The 12,803-nt window shown below is 61.1% G+C and overlaps 1 protein-coding gene across 14 annotated transcripts in view; it reads left to right on the top strand.

The window, feature by feature from the left end:
• The window catches only part of EBF3 (EBF transcription factor 3), a 127,879-nt gene that overhangs the window by 455 nt on the left and 114,621 nt on the right, over window positions 1-12,803 (top strand). For 5 of the 14 annotated variants that reach the window (XM_023241104.2, XM_023241110.2, XM_023241107.2 and 2 more), the window contains exons 1-5: window positions 7,433-8,095; window positions 8,181-8,337; window positions 8,704-8,767; window positions 9,475-9,530; window positions 12,424-12,497. In XM_023241104.2, the coding sequence (XP_023096872.1) occupies window positions 7,962-8,095; window positions 8,181-8,337; window positions 8,704-8,767; window positions 9,475-9,530; window positions 12,424-12,497 (485 nt within the window). In that variant the 5' untranslated portion in view covers window positions 7,433-7,961. Of the gene's footprint in view, window positions 1-7,430; window positions 8,096-8,180; window positions 8,338-8,703; window positions 8,768-9,474; window positions 9,531-12,423; window positions 12,498-12,803 lie in introns of those variants that run through there. The other 9 variants (XM_023241114.2, XM_023241103.2, XM_023241106.2 and 6 more) reach the window with 4 other exon arrangements.

Here is a 12,803-nt window from a genome sequence, read left to right as displayed (position 1 = left end):
AGGGGCTCCCCTCGAGAGACCCCAGCCTGGCTGCGGCAGGCCTGGTGGCCACCGCGCAGCCCCCGTCCTCGCTCTCCGGCCGCGCGGCCCAGGCGGGGCACTGGCGCGCAGACACGCGTGGGTGCGGGCGAGGGTCGGCGGTGCGGCGGCGAGGATGCCAAGTTCAAAGCTGCCCATAGATCACCCCCGGGGGCGGCCAGGGCGGCCCAGAGGCTGCCCCCCGCCCCGCGCGGGGTGCACCGCCCGAGCCCGCGCCAGCCCTGCCGCCTCGGCTGCCGGCGCGCTCCGCTTTGCAATGTAAATTTCAGCGGGACAAATTGCTTATTAATAGTCTAGAAGAGAAGCCGGTTTCTTTCTTTCTTCTTTTCTTTATCTGTTTTTATTTCTGCATGGCCCCTAGCTATGCCCTGGGCAGCCTCGCCGCCCAGCAGTTTTCTCTTCATTTCAATATCCTAAAGAAAATGCAAATTTCCACAGTGTGGCCTTTTTACAAAGTTAAATTAGCAACAGCTTTAAGTGACTCCATTAGTATGGAAAACATACACATGTTTAATGTGGGAATAGCTTCCTTTTCACAGGGCTCATTCTGGGCTGTAAATTTAGCAGACCCTCGGACTGGTAAAGAACCACAGCGCGGCCAAATGTGTCACCAAAGGCGCACCCCCTGCACGGCCTGCGCCCGGCTCACCGGGAGGGGCCATCCCTCTGCCGCGCGCCGCCGGGTACCGTGCGCCAGCTCGGATCCCTTAGAAGTCGCGCGGACGTGGGCTAAAGGGTTTGTGCAGGCGCGAAGGGAGGGAGGACTTGACACATTTCTGTCCAAGGGCAGTGTGCTCTCCCTTCCTCTTCCCAGCCTCTTCGTCGCAGTCCCTACAGCCGAGGTAATTCCCCGGGCGGGCTGACCAGGCCCGGCAGCTGTCCCCCACCAACCAACGCATTTTTGCGCACAGGAACGGATGCGTCCACACCCGGTTAAGGTGCGGCCGAGGGGTGGGCGAGTGTCGCCGCTGAGGAGGACGTCAGTCCCCGTGCCCGGCCGTCCACCCCACCCCCACCCCTTGGCTCTCTAGCCCCCCAACTCCTTTGCCCGTTTTGGCAAACCCGTTTCAAACCAGAATTTCACTGGCAAACTTTTTGCGCTCCGTTAGCTTTCAGATGAGGGCATGCAATTCTGTCCTGGGGTCTGGTTACCCCTTCCTTTACGTTTAAGCCGTGGCGGGGCCCTCCACCCCCTCCCAGGAAAGAGTTAAGATTTATGGTGTGCTGGAGAGGTCTTGTTAGCATGTAATCTGCATTTTTTAACTACTGCGTAATAAAAAGTGCGAAGTTTTGAGACACCTTTCTTGATTATACCTTTGGCGATACTTTAGGTTTTACATTTAATTTGCATTTTGTTCTTAGTGAATATTGAAGTCTTGAGTGGAGGATTGAATTTTATTAGGACATCTGGACTGACAATATCAAATCAGACACCAGTGTCCCAAAGCATGCTAAAATTTCAGAGTTAATTAGAACGCAGTGTGTTTAATTAAAGCCAATTATAATATTTGAAATTATCTGATCGATCCGTGTTTCTACAGTTTGGGTCTGTTTAGGTGTTGATTGGCGCACTCTGTGCGCCGTTCGATCTAGAAACTACTCAGGGGAAAGTTTGCTTTGTAAACTGGCGGGGGCGGGTGGGCGCGCAATCCGCGTCCGGGGCGCTGGCTCTGGCGCATCCTGCCCGACTGCCTTAGGGCGCCGCTGAACGCAGCTCCGGAAACAACAGCTCGTTGTTAAACCGCTGCGCCTTTTCGGGTCCCAGGGACCGCGCCACACGCCAACTGTCTTTCCCAGCTCAGGTGCTTCTCCCAAGCTTTTCGCGGAGAGGCAACCTTTAAGGTTGCTAGGTGCGTTGGGAGAAGCCCAGCTCGCAGAATGCGAGTGTTTGATTTGGGATTCTCGCTCTGGCTGAAGAGCCCCCAGGGCAGATTCCGAATGGTGGGGCCAGCCACAGTGACAGAAGGAACCAGAGAAAAGTTAGGACAAGGAGACGATAATTAACTGTTTCCTTTCTAATTTCGCATGCTGCGGGAATCGAGTTGCGCCCTGGCGTTTTATGCCCACCTTGGAGAGCCCTGGGATTTCCAGGGAGAGGGTCGAGCGAATTCCGCGGCGCCTCCGCTGTCTCCCGCGGGACTGGGCACTTGGGGCGCACGTTTCTCGCCAGCGACGGCGTGGGCGCGGCGCTCACTGCCCTGGCCTTGTTGCCGGCGCCGGGCTTGGCCTGGATTTTGCAGACACACGTGGGCGGCAGTTAGGACCAGGCTTTGGGTGGACATTTCTGTGCGCTCTTGGGGTCACGGGGTCAGTGAGGCCTAGGTGCGCAGGACGCGCAGGAGCTGCAGCGCAGCTGTTAGGCTGGGCAGGGAGCCTCGGCAGCCACCTGCCTTGGGGTAGGTGGAAGCCTCGGCGGCGTGGCTCTCGGCTGTGCGGCGACACTGCTCTCCCCACCCCAGGAGGCGCTGTTTGTCAAACTTGGCCGCTTAGACAAGAGGCGCCTGCATATCCCAGCTTGGAGAATTGAGCCTCTTAGGGTACTCGGGGGGTGGGTCGGGCTTTGCTAACCTTAACCTTACAGGATGAGGGGTTGGGGGGGGTGATGATGCAGAGAACTGGGGGCTGAGACCCCGCAGTGTTCACTTTTTACCTGTGGATCCGGTCAGGCCTCCTTGCTTTGTAGTAGAGGGCAGAGGAGCCCGTTGGTGCGCCCCGTGCGTCCTGGGCGAGGTGCCCAGTTACTTGCCTCGGAGGGCAGGCGGGACGCCCGCCTGGCTTGGGTTCAGTTCGCCACCTGACTCCTGAGAGCCCCGTTGCTTCCATCTCTGCCCCGAGGTGGCGAAGGCGCTCTCTCTGGCCTGGAAAACCCACCCGGACCTGGTCCAGCCCCATTTATGCGCAGTTTAATAGGTTCGGGTGACCGAACACCAGAGCCCTTGCCTCCCCGGCCTCCCGCAGCCCATCGGTGAGCTGGATCCAGCAGCACAAAGCCAAACCCCGGACGCACTCAGGGGCCTCGACACACTGACCCGAGGTGGGCAGGGTTTGGGGGTGCCTGGCTGTTCCACCCTACCTCGCAGTTCACGGGACTTTCTAGGTGTGCCTTCTCAGGATTTCCCTATTCTCGGCCCTTCGGGCCCCTGTGTGGCCTCCTTTCCGCCGGGGCCCAAGGTCTGCCAGGCTCTCTAATTTCTGGTTCTTTTCCTGGCCCCCGCCTGTGCGCAGCACCGGGTCCTGAGCCCCGGGCCGAGTGGGGGCGGCGGCCAGGTAGCCAGCGCAGGCTGAGCGTGACCCCCCCAGGCGCGGAGGACGTGGGGGCGGGCCGCGCCTGCAACTCCGCACTGGCGGCGGGAACGCGAACCATGGGGCCTTTGGCGCATTGGCTTCTCACCCTTTCTCGAGGGCTGAGTGGCAGGCCTCGCAGCCTGGGCCTGAGGCCACGAGCCCTTCGAGGGCGCCACGCCTGGACGCGCTGCGCGCCCCGATCCCTCAGGGGCCTTGGTTTCCAGGAACACCCCCTGCCCGGGCTTCTCAACGCCGGAAATGCAGTTTACTGCTCTTTGGAAGGCTGGTAGGGAGGGTCGGCTGGCTCCCCGGACCGGGCCGCGAGCGAGATGGGGCATTCACAAAGTAGCCTGAACGTTGGGCCAGAGCGGGAGCCGTGGCTGGCCTTACTCCCTGGGACCCCGACTTGGCCCAAGTTTCTGGATGACTCTTGAGTCTCGCACCAGCCCGCCTCTCGCTCTCCTGGCCTTGCACCACGCAGCAGTGGAGGCCCCGGGACTGGGGAGGTACAAGGGGGATGCTCACGCCTGGTGCGCGGGGAATGGCCCCTCGCCCTCCCCGAGTGGGTAATGGGCGCACGCGGAGGGGCTTGGAGGCGCGCGGCAGCCGGGCCACTGGGCACTACAAGGCCAGCAGAGTGGCCGGGCTGGGCCTGGGTGCGGACGCCGCCGGGTCGTACCGCCCGGCTCGGCCTCTGGTGGTGCCGCGGGTCAGCGGCCAAGCGCCGCCTCTGCCCTGCGCTCTGCACGCCGCTTCCCCAACAGGGCTCCAGGGGCGGCGGGCGCTGTCTCTTTAAGGTCACTGCCTGCTCCGGCACGACGTGGGGAGGACAGCTGGGCACTGGCCATCTGACTGACTCCGGCGTGACATCTGGGAGCCCACTGGTGTGTGGCACGCGAAGCGCTTGATGCCGCTATTTAAATGCAAATGTGAGGGGGCTCATTGAAGCCTCTCCCCGTAAATCCGCACAAAAGGAATACTTCCCACCCTCCGAGGAGGAGGCGGCGGCGGCGGAGAGGCGGCGGCGGCGCAAGGGCCACCCGTGCAAATCGTGTTGAGCGCGGGGCCCTGAGCGGTCGGCGTCGCCGTCTCGGCCCGCGGGGTTCCCAACGAAGGTCAGGCCCTGCCCGGCCCGGCCCCTGGGCGCCCGTCTGGCCCCCGGGAGCTCCCTGTGAGCGGAGGCTGGAGCAGCGGCCCGGCCTGCGCAACTTCCAAAGTGACAGCCTATCTCTCCGCCCCCCCCCCCCACTCGCCCCGCTCCCTACCCCCGCTTTCCCTGCCTGGGTGCTGGGCGCCCCTAGTTCCCCAGGAAGCGAGAGAGACGGGAGCGGGACTCCAGGGGGAGGAGGCTGGCGCGGGGACCTCTCCCAGCATCTCCCAGGGCGCCCAGGACTTGACCTGCAGTCCCGTCCTCCTCCCCAGCCCTGTGCTTCGGCCCTCGCTCCTCTCGGCTGCTTCTTCCCCTCCATTAACGCAAAACTCTGGGGTGGGGTGAGGTGGGGGCCGAGGGGCTGCCCTGCCAGGCTGCTCCCCAGCAGGCCCGTGTGGAGACCCGGCCGGGTCGGGCGGCCCTTGTGCCCGCAGCTCGGAGCCAGCAGTGGAGTGAGAAAAAAGATAAAGTTGGTGAATGATAAAGACCGTATTTTCCACGCTTTGGGTGCGGGACCAGATGATCTAGAAAATGAGCTGAAATGGATTCAGCCTCCGAGCCTGTTGTGAGAGCAGCTGATTCCCCCATTTCGGGCCAGATGGCTGCTGAACACAGATTTGCATTCATTTTCCCTTAATATCGTCCAAAATACTGGGGCAGCTGCATTTGCTGTCAAAAAGGTTTAAAACCCCTTTTCTTTCTGGGGCAGGATCGTTACCTTATGTGATGGGCTTATAGAACTCCTTTCCCCTCTTTAGTCAACAGTATCAGATTTAGAAGGATTTGTTTTTAAACCTTCTAATTTGGTAATCAGATTTAAATCGCCTTGGCGCGTGTAATCTGAATTAAAGATACTGTAAATGATTTTAAGCATGATACTTTCGTTAGCGCAAGGAAGGGGGCACCTCCAAGGCGGGCTGGGCATTTTAGGAAGTGTGGTACAAAGGAAGCATTGTTTCCTATTTCCAACTTCATCTTTCCCCGAAAAGGCACTTTGCATATTCTGACAATAACACTCGCCTGCCGCTCGCCCTGCGTGAGCCCCCCGAAGCAGCTAAACACGCAGAGACAAAGCAATTTCTCCACCCCACCCTCCACCTATGGCCAACTTTATTTTGCGTTCTGCCTCCACGAAGAAGGTGTTCCTTTCTCCACTCAGTCTGATGTGGGTGGAAAGCTCTGGGCTTATTAGGAATACAGAAATTTTCTTTTAATTTATCGTGAATAGTTTCCATACACTTTGATTTAAGGTTATTAACATTCTATAGACAGTGGCATCTTTAATATGTGGCGATCGCTTCTAAAGACTAATCTCATTACCCTCAAATAGTCATAAAATATGATTTTATTATACTTACGTATTTAATTAGACGGCCGGCACCGTAATGGATTTTGAGATAGGACTGGCGCAACAGCTTTGATAATTCACTTATCTTTGGCAATAGTCATTAACCCCCAACACCAGCAAAATAGATTGCTTTCCAACACATCTTTTTTTTTTTTCTCACCCCTTCCAAGAAGCGTGGGGGTCCCCAGATAACGTAAATCGGACTTCGATTTTTTCCCGATTAATTAAAATATTAACGTACACACACTGCCAATTCATGGGAAAAGGGAGTGCCACCCCATACCGGGCGGGGAGAGGGGGCCCTGCGACACACTTACACCCTGAGACCTGTTTTGGTTTTGTTTTAATCGAAAGGGCCTGATTTCTCTCGGCTGGGAAGTGCCGGGACAGCTCCTGGTAGCCCCCTGGGTCTCTGCTCCTGGTCGTGCAGACGTCCTTTGGGCGGGCAGTGCGCCTGGGTGCCGAGTCCCCGCGGCAGGAGCTCGGCCGCCGGGCCCACGCGCTGCCCGTGCCCTGTTGCCCTCCCGATTCCTCGAAACCAGGTCGGGAAGCTGCGCGCCGCGCGCTCACCCGGGCCCGGCGGCACTGAGGGCAGGACCCGGGCGCCCGCGGCGTCCGCTCGGCTTTTAGAGAGGCTGGCGCCGGGGAGGTCTGGCTACGGCGCAGGGCGCGCAGCCGGACACCCGGCTCCGGGTCGCCGGAGAGGCCGGGCGCGCTTCCTGTCCGTCCGGAGAGCCCCGAGCCTTCTTTGTCACTCGCCGCGGTTAAGCACAGGCCGGGGGACGGGGTCTCCCGTGGCCGCCGGGAAAGACAGAGCATCTGGCAGAGCCCGCCTCCGACGTGGGTCCTCAGCCCGGCACTCGGCGGCCTCCGCCGGGGCAGGAAACACCGGCGCCCGGCGAGGCCCAGACGGGGGCAGACCGGCCCCCCAGCAGCCTGAGGTCTGTTTAGAAACCAGGCTGAGCTGTGCGCCCCGCCTTGGCGAGGGAGCCCTGCCCTCTCCACCCGCCCCTACCTACCTTCCTCTCCCCCCCGCCCCCCCCCCCCGCCGTCCCCACTCGGAGGCTGGCCCCTGCAGCCCCCTCCCTGCGGCCTGCCCACCTCTACCCACTTGTCCCTTCGGGCCGCCCCAAGGCGCGCTGAGGCCCCGTGGCGTGTACTGCGTGCATTTGGGCAACTTGGGGCGCCTCGGCACTTCACCCCCTCCTCCCTACAGTGCTTGGACCGTGCGGCCGATTTGGGGAGGAGGTATTGGGGGGGCCAAGCAGCGATTGTGCACTGGCTGTTTGTTTCATTTCGAGCTTTATTTGGGCGAGCGGGAACTTCCCGGGCTGCGGGTGGGCGCGAGGAGCCGCGGAGCGCGGCCGGGGGCGGCGGCGGCGGCGCGCGGTGGCGCTCGGTGGCGGCGGGGCTCGCGGGGCTCGCGGGGCTCGGGCCGGCTCGCGGCGCCGTCAGGCAGTCAGTCAGCGAGCGCGGCGGCGGCGGCGGCGGCGGCGGCGAGGGGCGCGGCGAGGGGCGGCCGCTCCCATATATGGCGCAGGCGCCGCCCCCCGACGTCACCCTCTGACAGCGCCGCTCCCGGGGGCTTCGAGTTTTGGCTCCCGGGAAAGGGTCCATTCCTCGGGGAGAGAGGGCTGAGTTTTGTGCGCCTCCGTCCGCTGCGCGCGCCGCTCCAGGCCCCGCCGCGCCCCGCCTGCGCCCGGGACTGCGCCGCGGCACTCACTGCCCCGTTTATTTGTCTTTGGAGCAGGCGGGCCGCGCCAGAAGCGGGCGATCCCGCAGTGTCCTGCAGCCGCGGACGCCGCCTGGCTAGGATGACACCACGTTGAGCGCGCCTGCAAACAACAACAACAACAACCGCCGCCGCGGCCACCGCGTCCTGCTCCTCCGAAGCGCCGCCGCCGCCGCCGGTGTAGCCGCCGGTGTAGCCGCCTCCGCGCCCCCCCGGCCGTCCGGAGCGCCCCGGCCGCTGGTGTATGTGGCGCCTGCCCGGGACGGGCTGAAGCCGGCGGCGGGGCCGGACCGCAGGCGCCGAGCAGGGCGAGCGCGGCCAGGGTAGCCGCCTGCCGCCGAGCCCCGAGCGCCGCTGCTCGCGGAAGCGCTTTCGGCCGGGAGCTGCGGCCGCCGCCAGCAGTTTTCATGTTTGGGATTCAGGAGAATATTCCGCGCGGGGGGACGACCATGAAGGAGGAGCCGCTGGGCAGCGGCATGAACCCGGTGCGCTCGTGGATGCACACGGCGGGGGTGGTGGACGCCAACACGGCCGCGCAGAGGTACGTACCGGCCGCCCCCGCGCGCCCCGGCCCCGGCCCCGGCCGCCGCGCTCCTCACCGGGCCGCTGTCCCTTTCCTCCCGCAGCGGCGTGGGGCTGGCGCGGGCGCACTTCGAGAAGCAGCCGCCCTCCAACCTCCGGAAGTCCAATTTCTTCCACTTCGTGCTGGCGCTCTACGACAGGCAGGGGCAGCCGGTGGAGATCGAAAGGACCGCTTTTGTGGACTTCGTGGAGAAAGAGAAAGTAAGTGCCCGCACTCCATCCCACCTTCCACCTTTCTACAAGTGGGAGGCGGGCGGTGCCCGCGCGCGGTGGCCCCGCGTGCCCCCCTCGGCGGCGGGGACCGCTCGGCGAGGCGCCCCCGCCGCCGCCACGTGCGGCCGCCCGGGCCACCGCCGAGGGGCTGCGCAACTTCTGCGCGCCCCCGGACTCGCTCGGGGCGAGGAGGACGCTGGGCTTCCAGCGGGAAAGTGACATCACCGCGCCGCTCCCAGCTACGAGTCCTGCCATGTGTGAGGCCGCGGGGCCTCGGGGGCGCAGGGGGACCGAGCGCGGTGGCCGCGCCGGACGCCGATCGCACTAAACGCAATTATTTATCGTTACTTTCAGGAGCCCAACAACGAGAAAACCAACAACGGCATCCACTATAAACTGCAGTTGCTGTACAGCAACGGTAAGTGGCCGCCGCCGCCGCCGCCCGCCCCGCCCGGGCTCGCCCTCCTTTCCCGAGACGGCTAACGGACTCAAAGATTGCGAGATTAAAATGACACGGATGTAAACACGAAATCTTCTCGTGGCATAGGAGGAAAACAAAACATAAACGATCAATAAGTCGATGGCACTTCACATGATTAACCGGTGGGGCTCGAAGCAGAAAGTAAAAAGGGGGATCGATATGGGGCTTCAGGAGGACATCACTTTTAAGTGACTTTTCTCAATTTTGCAAATTAATGTTAATTATGGAGATGGGGGCAGCTCCATAAGCCGAGCGGAACTGACTTCCTGTGCACGAGTTTTTGAAAAAAAAAAAAAAATCCTCGAGAGACACTAGAAAGAGTTCAAACTCTCACTCAGTTTCCATTTCATGCTTTCTGTTTTCTAAAAATAAATGACCACATGGGCCCACCCGGTGCAGCCACAGGGCCTGCTCGCAGCCTGGCAAATTTGTTGCACCTTCCAGTGCAAACCCTAAGAGTCTTAGAGGTTCCTGACGAGGAAAAGAAACTCAGAGCAGGGGAAGCGATTGGGGTTCCCTTTCGCCTCTTGAAGGGCATGGCTGAGTTTTGCTGCATCACCGCCGGCAGCAGCAGCCCCGTGCCCCAGGTGCCCTTGCTAAAATCCTGATGAGAATTTGTCCCTGTTTTTTTTTTTTTTTTGCAGGAGTCAGAACGGAGCAGGACCTGTATGTGCGCCTCATAGATTCAATGACCAAACAGGTGAGAAAGTTTAAGCCTCCGCACTACTTTCCACTGTTCAGCTGGGTTGTCCCGGGGTTGAGAGGAGGGCAGATGGGTCTCTGGACTTGTTTTCCACTTGGCTTCCTTGACATGCTAATGAGAATTCCATATTTATTGGAATAAACGATGCGATTGGTAAAGTAGTTACTGTTGTCATCACAATAGGACATATATGCTCTATTAGATGGCTTGTGCGTGGAATCCAATTCTGTCTTAATTAGCTATGGTAATTAATATTTGACAGAGAAATTTCAGGAGGCTCCCCCTCTTGTATATCTTTAAATGTTCCTCTCTCTCTGCTTGGAATCATTTCATTGATTTTTTTTTTTTTCTGTAACAAAGGCAACTAACTCCTTTCCAAAGCCCATTGAGTTGGGCTTGATTAGTTCATTTTTCCCCCCTTTCCGGTGTGATGGTCTAGTAACGCGAGACGTTGATTTGGATTTAAAAGTGAAATGTGTTGGGGTGAAAAGTCACCTTGTTCTCCGCTAGCCCGTCTTCACCTCTCAGCCTCCCCTCTCCATAATTCAAACTCCCAGCTCCAGGGGTCACCCACACCCGTCCATTGCTCTGGGAGCTGCCTCTGTTCCCCTCTCCCACCCTCTGTCATACCTTGTAAATAACATAATTACAAGCAGTTCCTTATTAGATTATTTAACCTGTCTTGGTCAACTTTTCCGATGATAACTATTGGCTATCAGTAATGTGATTAAGTGCACAAAAGCGCTTCATTGCTTTTTCACGCTGTGCAGTCTGGCTGGTTTTGTGCTGGGTGGTACTGTTTAGTCGTTGTAAAGCTCTCCCCCCACCCCCACTTTCCTTAAAATGGTGTTGGGGGAGGGGCAAGTTCCATGCGAAAATTAAATCCACTAGGCACAGATGGATGTAAAATAGACGTCCGAGGTGGGCTTCAGGCTTGGAAATGGAAGTAGAAAGTAGCACCTCCGTTTTTGACGGTAACTTTAGGGGTTGGTGAGCCACGCAGGACGGGAGTTGGGTGCTTCCTGCAGCCCAGGACGCAAGCTTCCCACTCTCGGCACAGCACTTAGTTTTTTCGGATTTTACTTCCCCTTTAAAAAGTTGGTCCTGGCCTAGGCAACAAGCGCGTTGGATTTTAACGTCTGCAGCGTAAAACACTTTGGTTTTCTCTCAGGGTAAAACCGATCTTACAGGTAAAGTAGTGTCTTTGTCAGAAAGACGGAGGCAGCTGCGTGCCCTTTGGTGATTATTTCACCGGGATTCAGAGGAGCCTCGACACGGGGCTGCTGGTTGGCAGGGTGCGCTAAATGTTGTCGGAACCGCAGTGGTCTAATTAAGAGGTGGGTGCAGGCAGCCGTGAGTTTCTCTGGTTTGCATAGAGGAGGCGGCTTCGTTGTCAATGTACTCTCATTGTTCATTTAGCCGTGCACCTTTGCAACATAAACAGGGCTGAAAATAAAGGCATTTAATCTCCTCTCACTGACGGGGATGGGGGGGGAGAAGGAAAGAAATAGCCCAGTAACTGATCAAAGAGTCAATGGCGCTGAACCGACAGTTTATGGATTTCTGTTTGTGCTACAAAATAAAAAATAAATCAAATATAAATACGGGGATCCATCGGAGGACAAGCCGGGCTCTGAGAAGTGCCGGCGCCTGCCGCGGCCAAGCGCCCCGCAGCCCCAGGCGGCCCATCGCGGCCGTGGTTCCCAGCGGATCCGGAGGGAGGCTGGGGCGGAGGGGCTCGCGGGGACCCTTCCCGCTTCCCAGAGGGCAGCCTCGGGCCTTGTCGAGAAAGGGCTTTGTCCGCCTGGAACTGGAGGCAAGTGTGAGAAGTGCCCGAGGAGATTGGAAGTAATTTGCAGATAATTTTCGGTGCCGGGGTGGGGGGAGGGAACTGGAGAGGGACTCCCCTCCCCCTTCCGTGGAATTTTTCTGCCGGGAACTTGCGGCTCTCGGCCCCCGCCCCCTGCCCCTCCCCCAGTGACCTTTCCCCCCGTTTTTTCCTTTTTCTGCGAGGCCGGGCGGTGGGGCTGGTGCGGGCGGCCCCCGGCTCGGGTTCCCGGCGGCGGAGCCGGGCCGCGCGCGGTCGTGAGCGCACCTCGGCCTTCGCACCATCTGGCGGAGCCTCTGCTCAAAACCCACCCGAGCGTGTGCGCAGACACTGCCTTTTTACCCGAGAAAAATCATTGTTAGCAGTTTCAAAATAAACACCAGATTGGCCATTAGCACTTTCTTTGCAAATATCATCCGGCGAGGAGCACGTGGCCGCGCGGGCCCGGGCGCCCCGGGGCCCTGAGCACTCCTGGGGGCGCCCGGCGCGGCCACGTGCGGCTGCTGCGCCCCGGGCCCGGCCGCCCACCGCGGGCACCTGGCTCGGGCGGGCAGGCCGGGAGGAGCGGGGCGCGCGGCCGCCGCGGCGGTCGCGGCTCCTCGGCTCCTCGGCGCCGGCTGTTTGCAGCACGCAGACTGGAACTCCGGCGAGACAATGGCCTGAGGACGCGGCCCGGCGCGGCCAGCCGAGGGGGCCCCGGCGCCCCGAGCCCCTTCGCGCCCTGCGCCCGGGCCTCCCTACCCGCCTCCCCCCACCCCTACTTCCAGCACCCAGCCCCGGCGCGGCCGCCACCCTCCCGACCCCCGGGCCCCGCGCAGGCCCTGCGGGCGCCCGGGAGAGCAGGCCGGCCGCGGCCTAGCCCTGCGCCCCGGGGCGGGCGGGCGGGGGGGAGGTGGTTCGGGGAGGGGGCTCTGCCGGGACGGTGGCCCGGCTGGGCCGTGACGCCTCCCCTGGCCCGCAGTGCACCTGCCGCCCGGGAGACCCGCAGCGCCCGGGGCGACTGGGCGCCCAAGCCGCCGGCGCCGCGTAACCCCCGCCTCTGCTTGTCCCCCCCCCGCGCAGGCCATCGTGTACGAGGGCCAGGACAAGAACCCGGAGATGTGTCGCGTGCTGCTGACCCACGAGATCATGTGCAGGTGAGCAGCGGGCGCGGGCAGCGGGGGCGCGGGCGGCCTCGGCGCCAGCTGCGTCCACAAAGGACGCTGCCTGCAGGCGCCACCACCCCGCCCAACTTCGGGCCGGGCATCGATTGAAATGCAATCGGCCCGAGTCTGCACCCCGAGCCACCGAGGAGCCCGTTCTCCTCTCTCCCTCCCCGGCGGAGACGACCAGCGCCACCGGCTGCTCAGCAGAGCGGATTAATTCGTGCAGTCAAAAAGGAAAACGGGTCCTGGGTGACGCCTCTGTCCCCGGAGCCGGAGCCGGAGGAGTCAGAGAGCGCT

This window comes from Felis catus, chromosome D2 (assembly GCF_018350175.1).
Source record: "Felis catus isolate Fca126 chromosome D2, F.catus_Fca126_mat1.0, whole genome shotgun sequence".
Classification (NCBI taxonomy): domain Eukaryota; kingdom Metazoa; phylum Chordata; class Mammalia; order Carnivora; family Felidae; genus Felis; species Felis catus.
The sequence above is the reverse complement of the archived record's forward strand: the minus strand, read 5'-3'. Positions and strand labels throughout refer to the sequence as shown.